A 25,391-nucleotide genomic window follows, 5' to 3' on the forward strand; every position below is an offset into this window, starting at 1 on the left:
GCGCTGTGCTCTGTTGTACAGAGACTCCTCCCTCTTACGAGAGGGGGCGGGGCTTTATAGCACACATGAGAACTGTGTAGACTCAACTCGGCCAGCGCAGCGTCTGTGTGCTTCCGTGACACATGCGCACTTGTGTTTTCTCATGGCAAATAGTGATTAAAATACAAGTCCTGATATAAAATACGAGGTAATAAAGTGCACGTCGGCCGAACATAAGTTCTCTCGTTCATGTAAAAGCCCGCAAAGGGAACCTAACGATGCTCTGTTTCCTTGTGTTCTGCTAAAACAGCACACCGCTCCTGATTCGTAAAGCGACGCAGCGCACATTTCACATCTTATTACACGTAAAAATATGCTGAGGAAACCCGATCTTCTTGTAGACACAGGCTGAAAAGTACAAACCAGACCTTGGTGTTTTCCACATGTATTTATAAGCGGATGTGAGCTTCCTTTTCTACTAGAACAATATGCTGTTTAGTGTGAAGTAAAACACAGCTACCAAGCAGGACTAGGTCGAGTCCAGGGTGCTTAACTGTCATGTAGCTGAAAGAACAAATGTAAGAAAAAAATAATAATAAACATAATAATTTAGAATAATAATGATGATAATAAGAAGAACATTTAATGTTAGTCAGAACAAGTCAAAACAACCGTATTCACAATGATGTCTGTTCTAATTTAAAAATTCATGTGTTTCAGCCACAACGATAGCTAACAAGTGTTAACAAGTGTCATAAGCGAGTTAGATAAAAACCATGACTGAAATAGATCAGTTTAGGGAATCTCGTTAGTTTCAGCTGTTCATCTTTTACAAAGCGTTTCCCTGGATAAATAGAAAAAAAAACATCAACAAGTCACGTACCTCTACTTATATATATATTATATATATTATATTTTTTATGTATTATAAGTTATTGCGTGTTTGTCAATTTAAAAATAAAAAATGGTCTTCAACAAATGATTTGAATGAATACAGAGCGTTAATGTCATTGTAACACTTACAGATTGACATAATTTTTAATGCTGCGTTTCAGTGAGCAATGACACAACGACTTTCATATTACATGATGCCCTTAAATGATCATAATTTTTCTTTACTGGAGAATGCGGGCATCGATCCCGCTACCTCTCATATGCTAAGCGAGCGCTCTACCATTTGAGCTAATTCCCTTTAAAAAGAACCCTCTTTTACCCTTTGTAAATTGTAATGTACTAACAGAATTGATGCTGCATTATGTAAGGCCTAAAATAGTGCAGGATATACCAACTGTTTAGTGCAGTGCAATAACAAAGCGGCTCTGTGAAGCAAGAACTGAAATTATGATGCATGTAATTCATCATAAAATATATGTAGGTATTAATATCTAGAACTCAGTGCACTATTAGGCTACACATAAATGTAGATTTAAACTGTCCTCTATTTACTACAGTGTGTTTGAAACAGCTGGGAGTACAATTATTTCAAGTACAACTAGATCAAGTACATGCTATTTCAATTAGATATATCTCACTAAGTACAAATCTTTTAACTTTCTAAATAAACCACGTTGTACAGGACATTAGTGCTTACTGTAGTAAGGAACAACTCACCTGAACAGGGACTTGAACCCTGGACCCACAGATTAAAAGTCTGATGCTCTACCGACTGAGCTATTCGGGCCCTACATACTGCTTTATTCCTCACAAGGATGTGACATGAATTAAAAACTTTAACATACGTTGTCCTGTAAAACTGCAATTGATATAAAATGTTTTAATGTTTTTGCAAATATGTGAAATAAACAATTTTTATTTTATATGTTGCTTTTACTTATTAAGCCAAGTTTCATCCTGAAAAAGTACTTTTAACTGTATTTTGTTTTATAGTTTAAAACCTTAAGAAGAGTCAATTTGACCCATAACCTATCAGGAAGGTTAAACCTTTAATCACTTCTCACGTTTGTTTTCGTGACTAAACGTAGTTTGGGAGACCAGAGAGGCTCTCCTGTGATTCCAGTTGGTGATAGATGGTGTAGTGTGTGACCCCCTATCACAGATCAGTCGTGTAGTGTGAAAGCCACACCGACTTGAAAGACTCCCGTTTACAAGAGATCCAGTCGTGTAGTGTGAACTGTACAGAGACCTGATGTCTTGAAAAGTCGTGTAGTGTGAATTTGGCATAAGATGAATCCCCACTAGACTGTGGATAGTGACACCAGAGTTCCAGCAGCTTTTATTTAAAACAGACCAGTTTTTTTGACATCTGACAATCCGGACAACTTTTATTTCAACATAAATTAGGAATTCGGGGTTTGTTTGGCAAAAATATCACAGTTTCGTGTTATCTTGTCCTTAAATACCCCTTTATGGGAAAAAAAACCGTAGCACCTGGAGGAAAACCATGCAGACAAAGGGAGAACATGCAAACTCCTCTTGTGGAACTTTTGGAGAATTGTAAAAAAAAAAAAAGTTATATGATATGATAATACGAGATCTTGTGACCATGTTGAAAAAATTGTGATGTTGCCTTCTTGTGGCATTTTTAAAGAACTGTTAAAAATGAGTTATGATATGGCAATATGAGATCTTGTGACCATGGTAAAAAAACAATTCTTGTGATGTTGCCCTCTTTTGGCATTTTGGAGAATTGTAAAAATGTCATTTGAAATGTTAATACTAGGGCTGTCGAAGTTAACGCGATAATAACGCATTAACGCGACCTCAATTTAACGCGATTAAAAAAATTAGTGCCATTAACGCAAATTCTAGTTCATGTTGACACTTGACTGGTAGAACAAACGTTTTAATGTCGGACTTGCCACCGTTTTTCATTTGCGGTTTGTTAACATAATGTAACCGATCGTGGTAGTGATGCACTTGCATAATAAAGAAATAAATACACGCTATATTCACAAGTTGTCGGGAGCAGAACACTTTATTACACTTAATTAACTTCTTCTTCTGTACCGAATACCGGAAAGCTGAGTCGAGCACGTTAGTTCATGAACTATGGAAGCCCCAAAGGGTCAAAACACACTCACTTCGTGTAGAAACGTCCATCAAACCATCGTCACGATACAACCACAGACAAGTCTGATACAATAACTACGCCTTATCCCATCTAAAGCACCGCTGATCTACAATGTTTGCTGATGGAGAAATTCTAACCTACAATCTGACATTTACTGCCTAATATGTGAGTGAATAAACTCCCTTACAGTTTTCTCTTGTCCCAGCAGTTTTTAACATCAGTACATTTAGCATAAAATGTGTTCACCATTTTAATTGTTATCTATAACATTTACACAGATTTTTTTTTATGCGATTAATCACGATTAACTATATGAAATTCTGAGATTAATCGCGATTAAAAATTTTAATCGTTTGACAGCCCTAGTTAATACACTATATTGCCAAAAGTATTCACTCACCCATCCAAATAATTGAATTAAGGTGTTCCAATCACTTCCATGGCCACAAGTGTATAAAATCAAGCACCTAGGCATGCAGACTGCTTCTACAAATTTTAGTGAAAGAATGGGTCTCAGGAGCTCAGTGAATTCCAGCATGGTACTGAAATATCGACTGTCAGTGGTATTATAACAAAGTGGAAGCGATTGGGAACAACAGCCATGAAGTGTTAGTGCCATGTAAAATAACAGAGCTGAGACTCATAGTGCACAGAGGTCGCCAATTTTCTGCAGAGTCAATTGCTACAGACCCCCAAACTTCATGTGGCCAAGCAGCTGCATCCAAGCCTTACATCACCAAGCATAATGCAATGCGTCGGATGCAGTGGTGTAGAGCACACCGCCACTGGACTCTAGAGCAGTGGAGACGTGTTCTATAGAGTGACGAATCACGCTTCTCTATCTGGCAACCCGATGGATGAGTCTGGGTTTGGCGGTTGCCAGGAGAACAGTACTTGTCTGACTGCATTGTGCCGAGTGTAAAGTTTGGTGGAGGGGGGGTTATAGTGTGGCAGTGTTTTTCAGGAGTTGGACTTGGCCCCTTAGTTCCAGTGAAAGGAACTCTTAATGCTTCAGCATACCAAGAGATTGTGATTAGATAGATAGATAGATAGATAGATAGATAGATAGATAGATAGATAGATAGATAGATAGATAGATAGATAGATAGATAGATAGATAGATAGATAGATAGATAGATAGATAGATAGATAGATAGATAGATAGATAGATAGATAGATAGATAGATAGATAGATAGATAGATAGATAGATAGATAGATAGATAGATAGATAGATAGATAGATAGATAGATAGATAGATAGATAGATAGATAGATAGATAGATAGATAGATAGATAGATAGATAGATAGATAGATAGATAGATAGATAGATAGATAGATAGATAGATAGATAGATAGATAGATAGATAGATAGATAGATAGATAGATAGATAGATAGATAGATAGATAGATAGATAGATAGATAGATAGATAGATAGATAGATAGATAGATAGATAGATAGATAGATAGATAGATAGATAGATAGATAGATAGATAGATAGATAGATAGATAGATAGATAGATAGATAGATAGATAGATAGATAGATAGATAGATAGATAGATAGATAGATAGATAGATAGATAGATAGATAGATAGATAGATAGATAGATAGATAGATAGATAGATAGATAGATAGATAGATAGATAGATAGATAGATAGATAGATAGATAGATAGATAGATAGATAGATAGATAGATAGATAGATAGATAGATAGATAGATAGATAGATAGATAGATAGATAGATAGATAGATAGATAGATAGATAGATAGATAGATAGATAGATAGATAGATAGATAGATAGATAGATAGATAGATAGATAGATAGATAGATAGATAGATAGATAGATAGATAGATAGATAGATAGATAGATAGATAATTGATTCTGAAGGAAATTAGTACAGTGGCCCAGTACAGAAATTAGTACAGGGTTGTTCACTATGTTTAAATCAACATAGTTATGTAGTCATAATGTCGCCCTCTTGTGGCACTTTCAGAGAATTGTTTTAAAAACTAACTTGATGTGGTAAAATGAGTTCATGTGACCATGTTGGTAAAAAAAATCCTTGTAATGTTGCCCTCTTGTGGCATTTTTGGAGATTTGCAAAAAAGTGATATGATGTGGTAATGTGAGCACTGATGGTATGAAAATATATTTTTGCTTTCTTCTTGGCAGGGGCGGCGCCAGGGGGTGGCCAGTGGTTGCCATGGCCACCATAAAGTAGTCTTCGGCCACCCCTCTGGCCCCCCCACCACCGCTTTGCCGGCAATTTGTTTGCGGAAGCATTTCTGCAGGCAGGAGCAGCGCACCTCAGATGAGTAGTTCTTCACCAAAACAGTGCAGTAATACACTCAACATAAATGTCAACCACCAACACCATTACAGAAGTACAGTAGTACTATTTAGTAGTATTCGTGGCGCGCTACGAGTAAAAGCGCCAGCTTCTCTGCGCATTCCAGTGTTGCCAGATTGGGCGATTATCCGCCAAATTGGGCGGATTTTGTTGGAAAACAATTTAATAGCAGGTAAATAACACTTCTATTTAAAAGAAAATCTTCCGTTTTAAGAAGCTCCAGCATTGTAGAAGGCTATTAAAAGTAAAGTCAATTTTCAATGCTGATTTAGCGTAATAGTGTTGGTCAGTCTGTATCATATTCTTGAAAGAAAATTAAAATTTGTTTTCCATGCATTCACACTAGCATGTTCTGGGATTCAATTGAGTCTCATCAGTACACACAAGTTGGCAGCCAAATGATAAAGTATTGCAAAGGAATATCTTTAAAATATTCCGCATTATATAACTAATAAAGTAACTTTTAATCTAACTTAGTTACTTTTAAAATCAAGTAATCCATAAAGTAACTAAGTTACTTTTTAAAGGAGTAATCAGTAATCAGTAATCAGATTAATTTTTCAAGGTAACTATGCCATCACTGAATATGAGATCTTGTGATCATGGTAAAAAAAATATTTGTAATGTCGCCCTGTTGTGGCACTTTTGGAGAACTGTAAAAAAAAAATAGTGAATTGATATTGTTACGTGCCGGAGGGACATGTGTTTTTTTCTGTTTTTATGTCTTTGTGTTTGGTTGTTCTCTTTTTCTGTCTATCTGCCCTTTTGCAGTACAAGTGGCTGCTGATTGGTTGCAGCGTTTTCTTTTGTGTCCAGTTTTCTTGTGACCCTAGTAAAAAAATAACACTTTTAATATCGCCCTCTTGTGGCACTTTTAGAGAACTGTTATAAAAACTATTATGATGTGGTAATATGAGGTCTGTTGACCATAATAAACAAAAATCTTTATAATGTCGACTTGTTGTGGATCTTTTAAAGAACTGTAAAAAAAATAGTGATATGTTATTGTTACGAGTCTGTTCTCTATTGCAACCAATTAGAGACATGGTGGAGTGACTGGGGGCGGGACTTTCAATAAAAAATCAGCAGGCGACCGCCACAAATAAAAAACAAAGAATGTCAAGACAAAGCTAGAGTGTATACTTTGAAAGCTCTGGTTAAGTATATACAGTTACAAGAATATGTTAAGCGCACATGCAGGTAGACAGACCACTGTAATTTTGGCCTTGTGTTTATTTGTGGCCACCAGTTTTATTGTGACCGTGGTAAAAAAAATCTTGTAATGTCGCCCTCTTGTGGCACTTTTGGAGAATTGTTATAAAAACTAATATGATGTGGTAATACGAGGTTTTGTTAACATGGTCAAAAAAAAGATCCTTGTACTGTCGCCCTCTTGTGGCAGTTTTGGAAAACTGTAAAAAAAAATTAACATGACATGGTAAAATGAGCTCATGTGACCATGTGACTATGTGGCACTTTTGGAGAATTGCAATGAAGTAATATGTTGTGTTAATATGAGATCTTGTGACCATGGTAAAACAAAAATCTTTGTAATGTCTTCCTGTTGTGGCAAAAAAAACGAGCCTGTTCTCCACTGCAACCAATTAGAGACATGGTGGAGTTACTGGGGGCGGGACTTTCAATATAAAAGCAGCAGGTGCCCGCCACAAATAAAAAAAATGAAAAGAATGTCAGAATGAAGATAGAGTGTATACTTTGAAAGCTCTGGTTAGATAAATACAGCTACAACATATGTTATGAGCACATGCAAGTAGACAGACCACTGTAATTTTGGCCTTGTGATTATTTGTGGCCACCAGTTTTATTGTGACCTTGGTAAAAAAAAATTTTTATGTCGCCCTCTTGTGGCACTTTTGGAGAATTGTTATAAAAACTAATACGATATGGTAATATGAGGTTTTGTGAACATGGTAAAAAGCAGGTCCTTGTACTGTCGCCCTCTTGTGGCACTTTTGGAGATTTGCAAAAAAGTAATATGATGTTGCAATATGAGGTCTTTTGACCATGGTAAAAAAAAAATTATGTAATGTCGCCCTGTTGTGGCACTTTTGGAGATTTGTAAAAAAAAGAAATAGTGATATGTTATTGTTACATGCCTGAGGGACACGTGTTTTTTTTCTGTTTTCATGTATTTGTGTTTGGTTGTTCTCTCTTTCTGTCTTTCTGTATTTTTGCCGTACAAGTGGCTGCTGATTGGTTGCAGCGTTTTCTCCACTGCAGCCAATGAGAGATATGATGGAGTGACTGGGGATGAGCAGTACAAGTGGCTGCTGATTGGTTGCAGCCTGTTCTCCTTTGCAATCAATAAAGGATATGGTGGAGTGACTGGGGGCGGGGCTTCCAGTAAAAAAAAAAACAGCAAGAGACCGACACGAATAAATAAAGAAAAGAAAAGAATGTTAAGTGAAAGATAGAGTGTATACTTTTAAAACACTGGTTGAGTAAATACAGTTACAACATATGTTATGAGCACATGCAGAAAGACAGACCAATGTAATTTTAGCCTTGTGATTATTTGTGGCCAGTTTTCTTGTGATCATGGTAAAAAAAGTAAAAAATGTCGCCCTCTTGTGGCACATTTAGAGAATTGTTATAAAAACTAATATAATATGGTAATATGAGGTCTGTTGATTATAGTAAAAAAAAAAATCATTATAATGTCGCCCTCTTGTGGCAGTTTTTTGAAAATTGTAAAACAAATTAACATGATATGGTAAAATGAGATCATGTAATCATGGTAAAAAAAAATATTGTAAAGTCGCACTCTTTTGGCACTTTTGGAAAATTGCAATAAAATAATATGTTGTGTTAATATGAGATCTTGTGACCATAATAAACAAAAATCTTTGTAATGTCGCCCTGTTGTGGCATTTTTGAACAATTGTAAAAAAAAGGTGATATGATATTGTTACGAGTCTGTTCTCCACTGCAACCAATTAGAGACATGGTGGAGTGACTGGGGGCGGGACTTTTAGTATTAAAAAAAAAGAAAAGAATGTCAAGGGCAGTTGTAGCCTAACGGTTAAGATACTGGACTAGTAAGCAGAAGGTTGCTGTTTCAAACGTCATCACTGCCAGGCTGCCACCGTTGGGCTCTTGAGCAAGGCCCTTAACCCTCAATTGCTTAGACTGCAAAATGAAAGTCGCTTTGGATAAAAGCATCTGCTAAATGCTGAAAATGAAAATGTAAAGACAAAGCTAGAGTGTTTACTTTTATTATTTGATTAATTGATTATTTGTGGCCAGTTTTCTTGTGACCATAATAAAAAAAAAATGTAATGTCGCCCTCTTGTGGCACTTGCAAAAAAAGTGATATGATGTGGTAATATGAGGTCTTTTGACCATGGTAAAAAAAAAATCCTTGTAATGTTGCTGTCTTACGGCAGTTTTGGAAAACTGTAAAAAAAAAAATTTACATGATATGGTAAAATGAGTTCATTTGACCAAATGGGTAAAAATAAAATCTTTTAATGTCGCCCTCTTGTGGCACTTTTAAAGATTTGCAAAAAAGTAATATAATGTCGTAATATGAGATCTTGTGACCATGGTAAAAAAAATCTTTGTAATGTCGCCCTGTTGTGGCACCTTTGGAGAATAAAAAAAAAAATAGTGATATGATATTGTTACGTGCCTGAGGGACACGTGTTTTTTTCTGTTTTCATGCATTTGTGTTTGGTTGTTCTCTCTTTCTGTCTTTCTGAATTTTTTCAGTACAATTGGCTGCTGATTGGTTGCAGCAATTTCTACACTGCATCCAAGGAGAGATATGATGGAGTGACTAGGGGCGGGACTTTCAGTACCAAAACAGCAGACGACTGCCACAAATAAAAAAAAAGAAAGAAAAGAATGTCAAGACAAAGATAGAGTGAATACTTCTAAAGCACTGGTTAAGTAAATACAGCTACAAGGTTATGTTATGAGCACATGCAGGTAAACAGACCACTGTAATTTTAGCCTTGTGATTATTTGTGGTCAGTCAAAAAAAAATTGAGATGTCGCCCTCTTGTATCACTTTTGGAGATTTGTTATAAAAACTAATATGATTTATTATTAGATAACATTATGGTAAACTGAGATCATGTGACCATGCTGGTAAAAAAAAATCTTGTAATGTCGCCCTCTTGTGGCACTTTTGGAGAATAAAAAAAATACTGATATAATATTGTTACGTGCCTGAGGGACACGTTTTTTTTTTCTTCTGTTTTTATGTATTTGTGTTTGGTTGTTCTCTCTTTCTGTCTTTTTGCAGTACAAGTGTCTGCTGATTAGTTGCAGCCTGTTCTCCACTGCAACCAATGAGCGATAGGGTGGAGTGACTGAGGGCGGGGCTTCCAGTTAAAGCAGGAGACAGCCAGAAATAAAAAACAAAGAAAAGAATGTCAGGATAAAGATAGAGTGTATACTTATATTGTATATGTAAATTAAAGCTCTGGTTAAGTAAAACAGCTACACGGCTATGTTATGAGCATATGCAGGTAAACATATGCACTGTAATTTTGGCCTTGTGTTTATTTGTGGCCTCCAGATTTCTTGTGACCGTGGTAAAACAAAATTGAGATGTCGCTTTCTTGTGGCAGTTTCTGAGAATTGTTGTAAAAACTAATATGATATGGTAATATGAGATCTTGTGACCGTTTAAAAAAAAACTTTGAATGTCGCCCCCTTGTGGCACTTTTGGAGAACTGTAAAAAAATTACATGATATAGTAAAAAAAAAATTATAAAAATAAAACCCAATGTAATATCAATAATAATCAATAATACTTTGTGATCAGCCTCACTGGTTGTCCCTCAGATTGTGACAGGCTGCTACAAATTGTGCAGCATGTGTGATCAGTCCGCTCTTCTCTCCCAGTATGTAGGGCAGTTTGTGTGTGTTACCGCAGTGTAGGAACTCAGTGGAGATGCTGCTGATCTTCCTATAGTATAAACTCCTGATAGAGCTGTACTTCAGGTACTCTGTTAGGAAGTGCAGCTCTGTCTCCACCACTGCCAGCTCACAGTGAGAGCAAAGCCTGGCCTCTCTTTTCCTCATTTCCTATAGAATTTCATGGGAACCTTTGATTCTTATCAGCTGTGACTGTCAGGAATATATATTTTGTAGACCACACAGACTATATAACAAGTGTCACCCCTTAAGAAGATTATGGAGACACAGCAAGATACATGTAAATATTATCTTCATTTTTTTTTTACCTTAGAAATGTGTGGGTGCGTGTCATACATGACTACTGTGTGAAAGATGATCTGTAATTATCATGTATCAACAAATTAACACTAGCTAGCTAATTAAGCTAGCTAACATTACTGTATGTACTGTGTGCATGTGTGTGCATGTGTGTAGGTAGGTAGGTAGGTAGGTAGGTAGGTAGGTAGGTAGGTAGGTAGGTAGGTAGGTAGGTAGGTAGGTAGGTAGAGACAGACAGACAGACAGACAGACAGACAGACAGACAGACAGACAGACAGACAGACAGACAGACAGACAGATATATAGATAGACAGATAGATAGATAGACAGATAGATCTTATCAACCCACACATGAGACGTTGACTGGAAGGTTGCCCCCAAGGTGATTAAAGCCACAGGAAAGAATCAGACAGAGTCAACCGAAGAGAAAGAGGTTTCAGATCTGCCCAAGTAACAAAGATTGTAAAGTCAACAGTCTGTGTGCAAAATGCGCCTGTACGTACCTGTGTGCAATGATTACAGCCAGAAACAGGTAGTTTGTCACAACTGCATACCGTGAAATACACTCTCTCTATCTCTCTATCTCTCTCTCTTACGCACACACACACACACACACAATAGATGTTGACATTGTTCTAGCTGTGGAGAAAGCCGAGGAGCTAGTGGCCGCGCGGACGGAGAGAGAGGAGCAAAGATCGGACGCATAGGGTGAACTGGGATCGTGCAAACTGGGAGAAAAAGAACTTCAAAAAGTAACTGCTTTTTCCTCATCATTTCTCAAGATGAAGATTTAACGAGTCGCTACGTTTATTCTGTTTCAGTCACTAAATAAATGTGTTTTCTTCAACAGATCGAACAACGAAAGAAAGAAAGAAAGAAAGAAAGAAAGAAAGAAAGAAAGAAAGAAAGAAAGAAAGAAAGAAAGAAAGAAAGAAAGAAAGAAAGAAAGAAAGAAAGAAAGACAGAAAGACAGAAAGAAAGAAAGAAAGAAAGAAAGAAAGAAAGAAAGAAAGAAAGAAAGAAACCCCTCAGCAATTAAATACACCTCATCATCTCACAGGAAGAAGGTACCGGGTGGCCTGGGAATTGAACCCAGCTAAATTTCAGCAGCTTAACCCTTAGATGCATGAGTGACTGGACCCTACACTCTTCCATAAGTGGGTCAAAAATGACCCGTGGTACAATCAATGTGTTTTTATGCCACATTTGTCATTTTGGTTAAAAATGATCATTTATATCATATTTAGTAATATATTCTGGTCCACAAAAGAATGATTTCATTTTTGAAATATTTGTATTTTTCACTTTTTAAAACTAAAATTTTTAAAACATTTTGAAAATTGGAAAAGAAAATTACACAACAGCAATAGAACAGCTAGCAGGAGTCTTTTTTCTAGCAGTGTTTGCTGCTCTCGGTCTTTTTGTCGGAGCTCCTCTAGTTCTCCGACTCTTCTCATAAGCTCCTCGTTCTCCTGCCTCATGGTGCTTCTCTCCTCCTCCCAGCACACTTTCATACTTTTCTCCTCCAGTCTGTGTTGCTCTTCCTCCATCAGTCGGAGGCTCCGCACGTCCTGCAGGTTGCGTCTGGCTCTCTCCGTCTCCTCGGTCGTGGACGTCACGTTCTCCTGGTACTGCTGGAACTGGGTCTCGCAGAGGTGCTCCTTCCACGCAGAGGTCAGCAGGTGCCTCTTCCTCACTGACTCGGAGAGCATCCTCATCCTTATCTGATGGTCCACTTCCTCCAGCAGACCCTTTCTGTCCCAACCCTGCCTGGCCCGCAGTCTCTCCGTCGCCAGCCGCTCGGCCCTCAGCTCGGCCTCCAGCTCGGCCTCCAGCTCCCTCAGCCTGTGTCTCCGCCGGGCCGGGCAGCAGGAGCGCAGGAACGACAGCAGTCGGTATGGTTGTACCGCCAGGTTTTTTTTTTACTTAAACAAGGGAACGTAACATGAACACCAAACACAGACGAGTCTCTCGAGTCGTCGAAACTGAAGTGATCTGAAAGTCACCAAGTGTGTGGTTATATAGGGGCTGTACGTGTGATGTCATCCTGTCTGTGACATAATCGTGTTCTACAGCTCTGCACCTTTCAGTCCTGTTTAGACTCCTCCCCCCTGTTTTATACATAAACACACACACACACACACACACACACACTCTCACACACACACACACACACACACACTTTCAGTCCTGTTTAGACTCCTCCCCCCTGTTTTATACATAAACACACTCACAGACACTCTCACACACACACACACTTTCAGTCCTGTTTAGACTCCTCCCCCCTGTTTTATACATAAACACACACACACACACACTTTCAGTCCTGTTTAGACTCCTCCCCCCTGTTTTATACATAAACACACACACACACACACACTCACACACACTCTCACACACACACACATGTAGCTCCTTAATTTTAACTTTTTAAGACATTGCAATAATCCAACCTTGAACCTTTGTGCAATTAAGAGGTGTGTGTGTGTGTGTGTGTGTGTGTGTGCACCACCTGGTTTGATCAGCTTACCTACACTAAAACACTACCTATAGAATCTACTCAAAACATGTGAGGTAACAATTTACACTCATTTTGTTTGGGTAGATTTTACTCAAATTGAACATCTCTGAAATACTAATAGAAAGTAAATAAAATCTACTTAATACATTTTATTTTATTACACAAATAATTATTTACAAAAAGTGTGTAGTATTTATTCTTCAACTGCTAGTAGATAATATTAATTCATTTAATAATTATATCTATTAATTCATTTATATAACTAATTATCCATTACTTATTCAGGAAAGTTTAGCTTTACTTAAAAATATTGTCCTACACAGGTTCAGTATTTATATTGTAGAATTAATCATGTCTTAAATAAAATAAAGAAATTAAGCACAAAAGATCCTCTGTACTTTGCATAGTTTACTGAACAATTCAAATTCATTTCAGTCTGTGACTGTGTTTGATATTAAACTTGTGAACTGATGAATCTTGTGTAACTACTGATTCTTTTATGAATGTAAACAAAGTGTAAAACATGATGTTAAAATTTTAATAAATCAATAAATATAAGATCAACATGTAACAAGTTACCTTAGAAATACTTTTACTCCATTAACTTCCTCTTGAGACTGTAAACCCTCTTGTACAGCTTTTCCTCCATCGAGTTCCAGAAGAAGTTTCTGGAATACTTCAAATATATATTTCAGATTCACAGGATACTCAAGGTTGAGGCCATGAATCAATCTCATTACCAGCATGCATGCCTGGGCTCGGTGTCCACATCTGTTTACAGACATCCCAAGTTGCAAAAACTCATTTCAGGGAGGTACCCCCGACCCCCCAAGCTCAAAAAAATAAAAAGGAGCTGCTAACTGAGCTACTAAGCTAACTGTTCGTGTCACAAACACATTAATGTGTACTTCATAGTGCACTAGATAGTGTGAAAGATAATATATAATTTATGTTCCCTACATAATGCTTTAGGTGGCGTATTAGTTAACGGATTTATGTTCCCTACATAGTGCACTAAATTGTATATCAGATAACGAATTTATGTTCCCTACATAGTGCACTAGATAGTATTTTAAATATGAATTTATGTTCCCTATGTAGTGCACTAGATAGTGAATTAGACAATTGGTTTATGTTCCCTACACAGTGCACTAGATTGTATATCAGATAACGGATTTATGTTCCCAACATAGTGCACTAGACAGTATATTAGACACTTGATTTATGTTCCCTACACAGTGCACTAGATTGTATATCAGATAACGGATTTATGTTCCCAACATAGTGCACTAGACAGTATATTAGACACTTGATTTATGTTCCCTACACAGTGCACTAGATTGTATATTAGACACTTGATTTATGTTTCCTACACAGTTCACTAGATTGTATATCAGATAACGGATTTAATACCCGATCGGGGAATAAAGTCTGTGTCGCCTGCGTGCGCGTTTGTGTCGCTCTTGGCCGCTCGTTCTAGATTCCGGGAGATTTTATCTGACTTGCGGGCATCAGGGAGCCGCTATGTATATGTGAGAGACTCCCGGAACATCCGGGACACTTGGGATGTCTGCGTTCAGTACTTGGTTGTCCTCTATCAGAATAGACACGTCTACCAACTTATTCTCAGCAATGGCATTATGGATCACAAGCACCTTCATGGTTTGGTCCACGTGGAGCTCAGTCTCGTGCCCATGTTAATAAAATCCTTGTGATGTCGCCCTCTTGTGGCACTTTTGGAGAATTGTAAAATATCAATATGAAATGGTCATATAAAATCTTGGTAAAAAAAAAAGAATCTTTGTGCACATATGGGTTTATTTTATTGTTAAATGTTTATGCTCCATGGTGTTTAACACTCTCTCTGTCCAAATGCATGAGCCGCTTTTAGAGATTGTCATGCCTGATTATCCGCAAAGCAGGACAACGCTGAACGAGAACTGATAAATTGTTTAAGTCATATAAGCGACGTGAGGATTTGTCGAAAAAGATTTTCAGTCAAAAACAAATACTCATCCTGGTAGCAATCTCCATTGACATGGTGACAATCAAGTAACTTGTTTTGTTGTATATTGTGCGAGTGCCGATTATCATCGGTGGTGAGAATTTTCAGGGTTTTTTTGTAACTTTGTGTTAATTTAGCTGAAGTACATACGGATTGTTTTGTGTTTCCTCATGCCGTCACTAGAAATTGTAAAGGAAGTCTAACCCTTGTATTTGTGTGTGTATGTGTCTGTGCCTCCTGCTCAGTGTTTCAGCTAAATTAAATGTACCGTCACTACGTACAGTCAGGTGGCTGTATTTCAGGGCCTGGGCAGGTAAGTAAGGGCAAGCCCATACATATTGCTACAGGTAAGAAGCCATCTGTCTAAATACATTAGGTAAGAGGTGTGTGCCACCCCATGTATTTTTGTTAAGACAGGTAATCCTAGTGTAGGTTTTGTTTTGTCTTTTGTTTGTTAGGGGATTTGTTATGTTTTATTATTTTCTTTGCTTTAGCACCACCTAAGCCCAGAGCCTCATGTTTTTTTTTGTTTATTATGTAAATTTATATTGTATATATTTTATTTATAGATTGTACCATAAATATCTGTTTTGTGAATTGTTTTTTCTCATTTTTTCCAGTAAAAAGTCAGTACAATCCAGAGTTTGTGTCTGGGTCTGTTTGCTCTCTGCTACTCTGGTACTTCACAAAAGGTTATTTTTTTAGATACTTACCCCATCAATACCCCTATACCATCAAAAGGAATCGTAACATTAAAGTAAAACGAGATCTTGTAACCTATGTTTAAATTTTTTTTGTGTTGCCGCCCTCTGGTGGCACTTTTGGAGAATTGTAAAAAATATGATATGTTGAAATTCCCAGATTTTACCAATTCTTCCCTGTCTCAGGTCCGCAATCTTGGTGTCATTCTAGACTCCACTCTTTCTTTTGAATCTCATAAAAAATGTTGCTAAAACTGCTGATTTTCACCTTAAGAACATCTCTAGACTGCGCTCCTCTCTTTCATTCTCTGTAACTGAAACTCTCATTCATGCACTAATCACTTCCCGACTAGACTATTGTAATGCTGTTCTTTATGGGCACCCTGCCTCCAGGCTGAAGAGGCTACAGCATGTACAAAATTCAGCATCGAGGGTCCTAACACATACAAGATCACGTGATCACATAACTCCTACACTTACATGGCCAAGCACTTACATATCTCACTGATTTACTTCATCCATACTCACCTACTCGTTCACTTCGGTCATCAGATAAGAACGTACTTGTTGTTCCCCCTTTCAGGCTTCGTTCTATGTGACAGGGATTTTAGTATATCTGGTCCCAAACTCTGGAACTCCATTCCTGAGAAGCTCAGAGCATGTACTTTGTTTTGGCTGAGCGGGAGTCATCTCTTCCCCTCCTGCGCCACCAACCAGACAAACCGCCAGAGTTTTTTATGTCGTGTTGTGTATCTTCTCTGGTAGTTAAAAGTTTAACTTAGTTATGTAATTTTTTATTATTATTTTAATCGAACCTAAAAGCAGAGTAGGGGGTTGTTTTTTTTTTTTATTTATGACGTTTTCTCCTGGTAACAGTAGAGAGAGAGGCAGGAAAAACATTGTATTTTGATTAGTTTAGTTAGTACCTTGTACGGTGGCCGAGAAGTGCAAAACAAATTAACATTTTAGAAAACAAAATTACAAAAAAACAAAAACAAATTTACAAGAGCTGAAACACTTTTACCAATGCCGAGACAAATTTACAAACGGCCGATCTGACGGAATTGGTAGGTACAATATACAGGAAGTGCTTGTTGCTTACCTGCTGCCAATCAACTGTTTCTCGGGGGTAAAGTGAACGGAGTTTGTGATGGTAACGCTAAGCAATGTTTTGTCTATTTTGTGGAAATCATTTTATCCAGTTGACCGGCTTTTGTTTTTCTTGTAGGAAGTTTTTGGATTGTTTGTGCAGATGTTTAGACGTGGCCTGTGCATCTCTATCTATCGTCTGCTCTTCAAAACATCTAAGGAATTCAACAAGAAAAACAAAAGCTGCCAACTGGCTGAAATAATTAACACAAAATGGACAAAACATTGTTTATTAGGGACGGAACATTTGATACCGAGGCTTTGAAGCTTGTTTCACTTTTGTAACACTGGACTCAGTGTATCGGAACTTGTATTAAACCAGCAGGAATGTGCGCGACTGATTCAAAGCTTTGGTGCTTTTATCTCACTGACTATATAAGAGACAGTCAAACTACACTCTAATAAGTAATGTGTCATTTTTTCTACACAACTACTAGGGCTGCACGATATATCAGTTCAGCATCATCATCGCGATGTGTGCATGCGCAATAGTCACATCGCAGGACGTGCAATGTCACTTAATGCAAATTAAATCAAATACGTCATGCTTCATAGGGCAGTGATAGCTCAGTGGTTAAGGTACTGAACTAGTAAGCAGAAAGTTGCCGGTTCAAGCCCCGCCACCACCAAGTTGCCACTGTTGGGTCCCTGAGCAAGGCCCTTAACCCTCAATTGCTCATTGTGTAAGTCGCTTTGGATAAACGCGTATGCTGAAAATGTAAATGCTTCAACTTTTTTGCTGCTTGACACAAAACGAAAATTCACACCGTTCTCGTTTTCCATGACGTATCTACACCAGTATGTTTGAAATCCTAGTGAGCCGCCTCGCTGTCTTACTGCCTACATATGCAGCTGCCTCAGTAGAGAGGATTCTAATAAGTCATTAACTTTTATAAGGCAGGTTATTTGAACGCGCTACTTAGCGATTCCATCGATTTTCGCGTTTAGCATTCATCATCTTGCCATTAAAACCAATAGAATGATGTGGGACGGCGCTAACATGTCATTATAACATAACGATTCGTGTACAGAAAACTGTTACATTTGCTGACAAGCCCAAACTTGCAAATAAAAACGCTCGTTAAAAATCTATAATTATTTATTTACGTTTGAAAATAACTTTGTCCGCACCGTCAGCCATGTTTATTTTCTGTGAGAGAAGACATGCCGCAATGAATTCTGGGATTGCCTTCATCACTAAGGACGCTTCCGATTCTCACTCGTTCTTGAGTCAAAATAACATTGAAATATTAGGATGCCTCAGTAGTGAACTTAGTAAGACATCTCGGATTTGGAACAGGTTTATAGCTGCTCTTTTGTTTGCATATTTTTTTTAAATAATGTTTACTACTTGAAGAGGTTTTGATTGTGAAATAAAATATTAAATGACCCATTTTGTCAATCTTGTTAATTCCCTCATGTGATATTGAAGCTTTCTTAGTTTAATGCTCAGTTTCAACCGAGTACAAAGATGTAGCTTGTCATAATCTTTTGTATCACTTGTAAGCACCACCATTTTTCAGTAAATAGTCTAGTATTGAGTATGTTTTATTAATGTTTATTTAGTTCATGTTTATCAGTGTTTTGTTGTGTGTTTTATGAAGTCAAGCAAAGCTATAAAAAGTAGGTTTTAACCCTGTGACCTGTTTTAACTTACAATAGACTCACAATTGACTTAGTTAAGTAAAAATGGAGGCACTGAATTACATTAATATAAACCTAAGTTTGCTTTTCTGTTCCTATTCAGTAATAAATGTTTCGTTAACTAGTAATAAATGTTCCGTTCCTGACTAGTCTTTCTTTTTATTGGTATTATTTATCGTTAGCTAACTGGCTAACCGTAAATCGGACTTTTAGTTTGATCAAAATGGCGCCACAACAGAATGATTGTGGATAAGGTTACCATAGCAACCCTCTGTGTTTTCAGTGTTCTCAAGGTAATTTACTTAACTGATCTATTGGGACTTTGTGGGTACAGTGATTGAGTAACATTATTTAAGTTAAATCTCATAATGAGAAGCGAATTTTAATCATTTTAACATTTTTTTTTAGCTTAGTTTAGCTCAGTTCGTTTTACTGAATCGGTTCTTTTAAATCATCCATTTAAACGAATCGAAAAACTGAATCGATTGATTCATTAGTGGTCCTAATGCAGTCGGTTCGGAAGTGCAGAATTGTTTCGGAAGAATCGGTTCTTTAAATCGAATCGTTAGCAACATTGCTTATTGTTATTATAGTATTAAAGCTGGTAGTGGTGGATATATTTAGGGTAAAGCACAACTCTTCCAAAATTCATCATCCGATTTACTTTATTCTGGTAAAGGAAACATTTTAGCTTGTATGCTGTAACTGTAGTTTTCAGGTGACTTGTTTAATAATTAGTTAAACAGCCTATGTGAATAATTAGACAGCTGATGACAAATTTGGAGGAATATTAGTTGTGTTCTGATTACTTATTTGGTTGGTTGACTAATCAGAATGTTATTCAAAATTTATTAAATGTTGTAAATGTCTAATTCAGTTAATATTTTGTATTGTGATTACACAAGACTCTCTGAGAGAGAAACACAGCACCTTGTAATGATATTTTTGTCTTTCTTTTAGGACAGAGAAACAGACGTTTTACGAGTTTTTGAAACCATCTTTAAGAATGGAAAGAAGTTCAAGCAAGATATATTTTTTACCTTTACTGTTAAACTGTTTGTAATCTTGTTTTAATTTATTACTTGTCACAAAAAAGAATGTTATTTAAACATTTGTAATATTATACAGTAAAATAAAATGGCTAAATTTGTTTTAGTCTTTATCTTACCCATTTTCTTGATTACACATAATCAACACACATTGTGTAAGAACAACACATTGTGTGTGTTAATTATCCTAACACGGTGGAAAAACAGGATGATACATTTACTGTGTTTAAATCAACATATAGTATGTGTCGTCCCTGAGCACACTCCTCACATGTGTTGAAATTCCACACAGTGTGTGTCGTTTTTAACACATTTCTTTTTAGAGTGTAGGGTTACCAACCGCCCCGTAAAATACAGAATCGATCTTTATTTGGAGACTAAACGCCACGTTCCGTATTGAACTGATACAGGACGAGCTTTGTATGAAACAGAAGGATACTGCTGCTACCGTGCGAATTAGAAAGCGTTTGGTTATTACATTAAGTAGTATTTGCTTTAATTCTTAGTAACGGTGTGTGTGAGCAGGTTTATCAGCATAACAACCTGTTTAGGAAACGCGACTCTTTAGGGGAGGATATAGGTGGCTCTTAAAAGAGCCGTTTTAAGAAAACGAAGGTAATAAAACAGGAACATGTTTACTTCTTTTTGGGGGCAGCTTTTTTGGCCTTGGCCGCTTTGGGCTTAGCGGTCTTGGGTTTGGCTGCCTTGGCTTTTTTAGGACTCTTGGCTGTCTTCTTGGGGGTCGCTGGCTTCTTAGCTTTCTTAGGGCTCTTGGTGGCTTTCTTAGCGGCTGCGGGCTTCTTGGCTGTTACCTTCTTGGGCTTCTTTGCAGCGGCGGGTTTCTTTGCGGCGGCCTTTTTCACTTTAGGAGCGGCGGCTTTTTTGGCCGCAGGCTTCTTCGCCTCGGTCTGCTTCTTGTTGAGCTTGAAAGAGCCTGAGGCGCCGGTGCCCTTGGTCTGCACCAGGGTGCCCTTGGTCACCAGGCTTTTGACGGCGAGTTTGACGCGGGAGTTGTTCTTCTCCACGTCGTATCCACCTGCAGACAGAGCTTTCTTCAGGGCGGCCAGGGACACGCCGCTCCTCTCCTTGGAAGCGGAAACAGCTTTGACGATCAGCTCGCCGACGCTGGGACCCGCTTTCTTGGGTTTGGCCGCGGTCTTCTTTTTAGGAGCCTTGGCGGGGGCCGAGCTGGCCGGTGCTGGAGCTTCTTCTACCATCGTTGTTTGAGCTAAAACGGCGCTAAGAAAGAGCGAGTGAAGCGCTGTGCTCTGTTGTACAGAGATTCCTCCCTCTTACAAAACAAAGAGTCTTTATGGTGGCGGCTTTTTCCACTCCATCAATCACCAGGAGCCACATCATAGACTAAAGTGGATCCTCTTAACTCCAGTGACCTGTCATTCAAAACAGAGACAACACAGAAGAAGGGTGGAGAAAAAAAAGAAACATCATACACAATACACTTCCTACAACCCTACCTCTGTCCGTAACACATCTCAAAGAATTTTTTCCAACATGGTCACAAAATCTCATATTACCATATCATATTATTTTATCTTACAATTCTCCAAAAGTGCCACAAGAGGGCGACATCACAAAGCTGCTTTAACATGGTCACAAGATCTCATATTATGATATATACTACTTTTCTTAAATTCTCCAAAAGTGCCACAAGAGGGCGACATCACAAGAATTTTATTAACATGGACAGAAGATCTCATATTGATAATAATAACATTTTATTTGTGAACGCCTTTCAAGGTACCCAAGGTCGCTGTACAAAAATACAAAATACAATACAAAAGATAGAATAAGCAAAAATACAGGTAGAATAAGACAAAGTAACAATAGAGTACAACAAAATACAAGTAGGATAGAAAACATAAAAACAGCAATTTAGAACAAGTCTAAAACCTAACTATCTAAAAGCGAGCTGAAAAAGGTGAGTTTTTAGAAGCTTTTTAAAAGTTGAAAGCGTTGTACATGCTCGGAGCTGCTCAGGAATGGAGATCCAGAGTTTGGGACCAGATATACTAAAAGCCCTGTCACACATAGAACGAAGCCTGGAAGGGGGGACAACAAGTACGTTTTCATCTGATGACCGAGGTGAACGAGTAGGTGAGTATGGATGAAGTAAATCAGTGAGATATGTAGGTGCTTGGCCATGCAAGGCCTTAAAAACCAACAAAAGAACCTTATATTGAATGTGGTATTGGATGGGTAGCCAGAGGAGCTGTTTAAGTGAAGGAGTTATGTGATCACATGATCCTGTATGTGTTAGGACCCTGAATTTTGTACATGCTGTAGTCTCTTAAGCCTGGAGGAAGAGAGCCCATGAAAAACAGCATTACAATAGTCTAGTCGGGAAGTGATTAGTGCATGAATGAGAGTTTCAGTTACAGAGTAGGAAAGAGAGGAGCGCAGTCTAGAGATGTTCTTAAGGTGAAAATCAGCAGTTTTAGCAACATTTTTTATATGAGATTCAAAAGAAAGAGTGGAGTCTAGAATGACACCAAGATTGCGGACCTGAGACGGACCTGAGGGAAGAATTGGTAAAATCTGGGAATTTTACAATATCATATTACTTTTTATTAACAATTCTCCAAAAGTGCCACCAGAGGGCGACATCACAAAAAAAATTTTTAACATGGGTTACAAGATCTCGTTTTACTATAATGTTACGACCCCTTTTGATGGTATAGGGGTATTGATGGGGTCATTATCTAAAAAAATTAACCTTTTGTAAAGTACCAGAGTAGCAGAGAGCGAACAGACCCAGACACAAACTCTGGATTGTACTGACTTTTTACTGGAAAAAATGAGAAAAACAATCCACAAAACAGATATTTATGGTACAATCTATAAATAAAATATATACAATATAAATTTACTTAATAAAGAAAAAAAACAAGGGGCTCTGGGCTTAGGTTGTGCTAAAGCAAAGAAAATAATAAAACATAACAAATCGTCCCTGCTCTGCACAGCAAAATGTCTAACCCCTTAACAAACAAAAGGCAAAACAAAACCTGGCTACACTAGGATTACCTGTCTTAACAAAAATGCATGGGGTGGAACACACCTCTTACCTAATGTATTTAGACAGATGACTTCCTACGTGTAGCAATATGTATGGGCGCGCCCTAACTTACCTGCCCAGGCCCTGAAATACAGCCACCTGACTGTACGTAGTGACGGTACATTTAATTTAGCTGAAACACTGAGCAGGAGGCACAGACACATACACACACAAATACAAGGGTTAGACTTTCTTTACAATTTCTAGTGACGGCATGGGACACAAAACAATCCGTATGTACTTCAGCTAAATTAACACAAAGTTACAAAAAAAACCTGAAAATTCTCACCACCAGTGATAATCGGCACTCGCACAATATACAACAAAACAAGTTACTTGATTGTCACCACGTCAATGGAGATTGCTACCAGGATGAGTATTTGTTTTCGACTGAAAATCTTTTTCGACTAATCCTCACGTCGCTTATATGACTTAAACATTTTGTCACTTCCCACCTCAGCGTTGTCCTGCTTTGCGGATCATCAGGCATGACAATCTCTAAAAGCGGCTCATGCATTTGGACAGAGAGAGTGTTAATCACCATGGAGCATAAACATTTAACAATAAAATAAACCCATACGTGCACAAAGATTCTTTTTTTTTACCAAGATTTTATATTATCATTTCATATTGATATTGACAATTCTCCAAAAGTGCCACAAGAGGGCGACATCACAAGCACTTTTAACATGGTCACAAGATTTTATATTTCCATATCATATTACTTTGTTTTATTAACAATTCTCCAAAGATGCCACAAGAGGGCGACATCACAAGGATTTTATTAACATGAGCACGAGACTGAGCTCCATGTGGACCAAACCATGAAGGTGCTTGTGATCCATAATCCCATTGCTGAGAATGAGTTGGTAGACGTGTCTATTCTAATAGAGGACAACCAAGTACTGAACGCAGACATCCCAAGTCTCCCGCGTATACATAGCGGCTCGCTGATGCCCGCAAGTCAGATAAAATCTCCCGGAATCTAGAACGAGCGGCCAAGAGCGACACAAACGCGCACGCAGGTGACACAGACTTTATTCCCCGATCGCGTATTAAATCCGTTATCTGATATACAATCTAGCGCACTGTGAAGGGAACATAAATCAAGTGTCTAATATACTGTCTAGTGTACTATGTAGGGAACCTAAATCCGTTAACTAATACGCCACCTAAAGCATTATGTAAGAAACATAAGTCTATTATCTAGTGCACTACGTAGGGAACATGAATTCATATTTAAAATACTATCTAGTGCACTATGTAGGGAACATAAATCTATTATCTTTCACACTATCTAGTGCACTACGTAGGGAACATAAATTCATATTTAAAATACTATCTAGTGCACTATGTAGGGAACATAAATCTATTATCTTTTACACTATCTAGTGCACTACATAGGGAACATAAATTCATATTTAAAATACTATCTAGTGCACTATGTAGGGAACATAAAGAGAGAGAGAGAGAGAGAGAGAGAGAGAGAGAGAGAGAGAGAGAGAGAGACATACATACATTGCACTGTATGGTAGTGAGGTGTGGGGGGCCCTAACTCAAAATGATTTTTCTAACTGGGACAAGCACACTATTGAAACTCTGCACACAGAGTTCTGCAGAAATCTTCTCAGTGTGCGGAGGAAGACCGCCAACATGGCCTGCAGGGCAGAATATTAGTGGACAATACCCACTAATATTCTGCATTCAGAAAAGAGCTCTAAACTTCTGGAAACATATCAAATCCAGTGTCCCCCACTCACTCCATTATAAAGCACTGACATGCCAAGAGCTGAACATGGAAAGGAGTCCCCTAACCCAGCTGGTCTCAGTGACCTAAAACACACTAACATCACACACACACACCAATCAGCCTCACCACACACTCGCCCAAAACATTAGACCCAACCAAATTATAACCAAAAAAAACAAAATTACATCAAATACTGGACTGAGACTATACAACAACAACACAGACTCCAGTGCTCTTCAGCCCTGAATCGAGATTACTCTCTGGCTCCTTACCTGACAGAAATGAAAGAGAAAAAACTGAGGAAGGTTTTGACGATGTACAGACTCAGTGAGCACAGCCTGGCCATCGAAACCGGGCAGCACAGACAGAGCTGGACACCCAGAGAGGCCAGGCTGTGCTCTCACTGTGAGCTGGCAGTGGTGGAGACAGAGCTGCACTTCCTAACAGAGTACCTGAAGTACAGCTCTATCAGGAGTCTATACTATAGGAAGATCAGCAGCATCTCCCCGGAGTTCCTACACTGCGGTAACACACACAAACTGCCCTACATACTGGGAGAGAAGAGCGGACTGATCACACATGCTGCACAATTTGTAGCAGCGTGTCACAATCTGAGGGACAACCAGTGAGGCTGATCACAAAGTATTATTGATTATTATTGATATTACAGTGTTTTTTTTTATTTTTTTATTTTTTTATTTTACCATATTATGTTATTTTTTTACAGTTCTCCAAAAGTGCCACAAGAAGGCGACATCTCAATTTTTTTTTACCACGGTCACAAGAAAACAGGCCACAAATAAACACAAGGCCAAAATTACAGTGGTCTGTCTACCTGCATATGCTCATAACATAGCCGTGTAGCTGTATTTACTTAGACAGAATAAGAGAACCACCAAACACAAAAACACGTGTCCCTCAGGCA

At 38.0% G+C, this 25,391-nt stretch overlaps 1 protein-coding gene across 1 annotated transcript; it reads right to left on the bottom strand.

Moving 5' to 3' along the window:
- Window positions 1-20,278: 20,278 nt before the first annotated feature.
- LOC134328892 (histone H1-like) lies at window positions 20,279-20,901 on the bottom strand. Its single transcript, XM_063010126.1, has one exon. The coding sequence runs from the start codon at window positions 20,858-20,860 to the stop codon at window positions 20,279-20,281; it is 582 nt and encodes a 193-aa protein (XP_062866196.1). The 5' UTR covers window positions 20,861-20,901.
- Between the last annotated feature and the right edge of the window lie 4,490 nt (window positions 20,902-25,391).

This window comes from Trichomycterus rosablanca, chromosome 15 (genome assembly GCF_030014385.1).
Source record: "Trichomycterus rosablanca isolate fTriRos1 chromosome 15, fTriRos1.hap1, whole genome shotgun sequence".
NCBI lineage: Eukaryota > Metazoa > Chordata > Actinopteri > Siluriformes > Trichomycteridae > Trichomycterus > Trichomycterus rosablanca.

Bases quoted from the DNA above. Each gene is read 5' to 3' on its own strand.
- LOC134328892 (XM_063010126.1), bottom strand. From the start codon at position 20,860: ATGGTAGAAGAAGCTCCAGCACCGGCCAGCTCGGCCCCCGCCAAGGCT.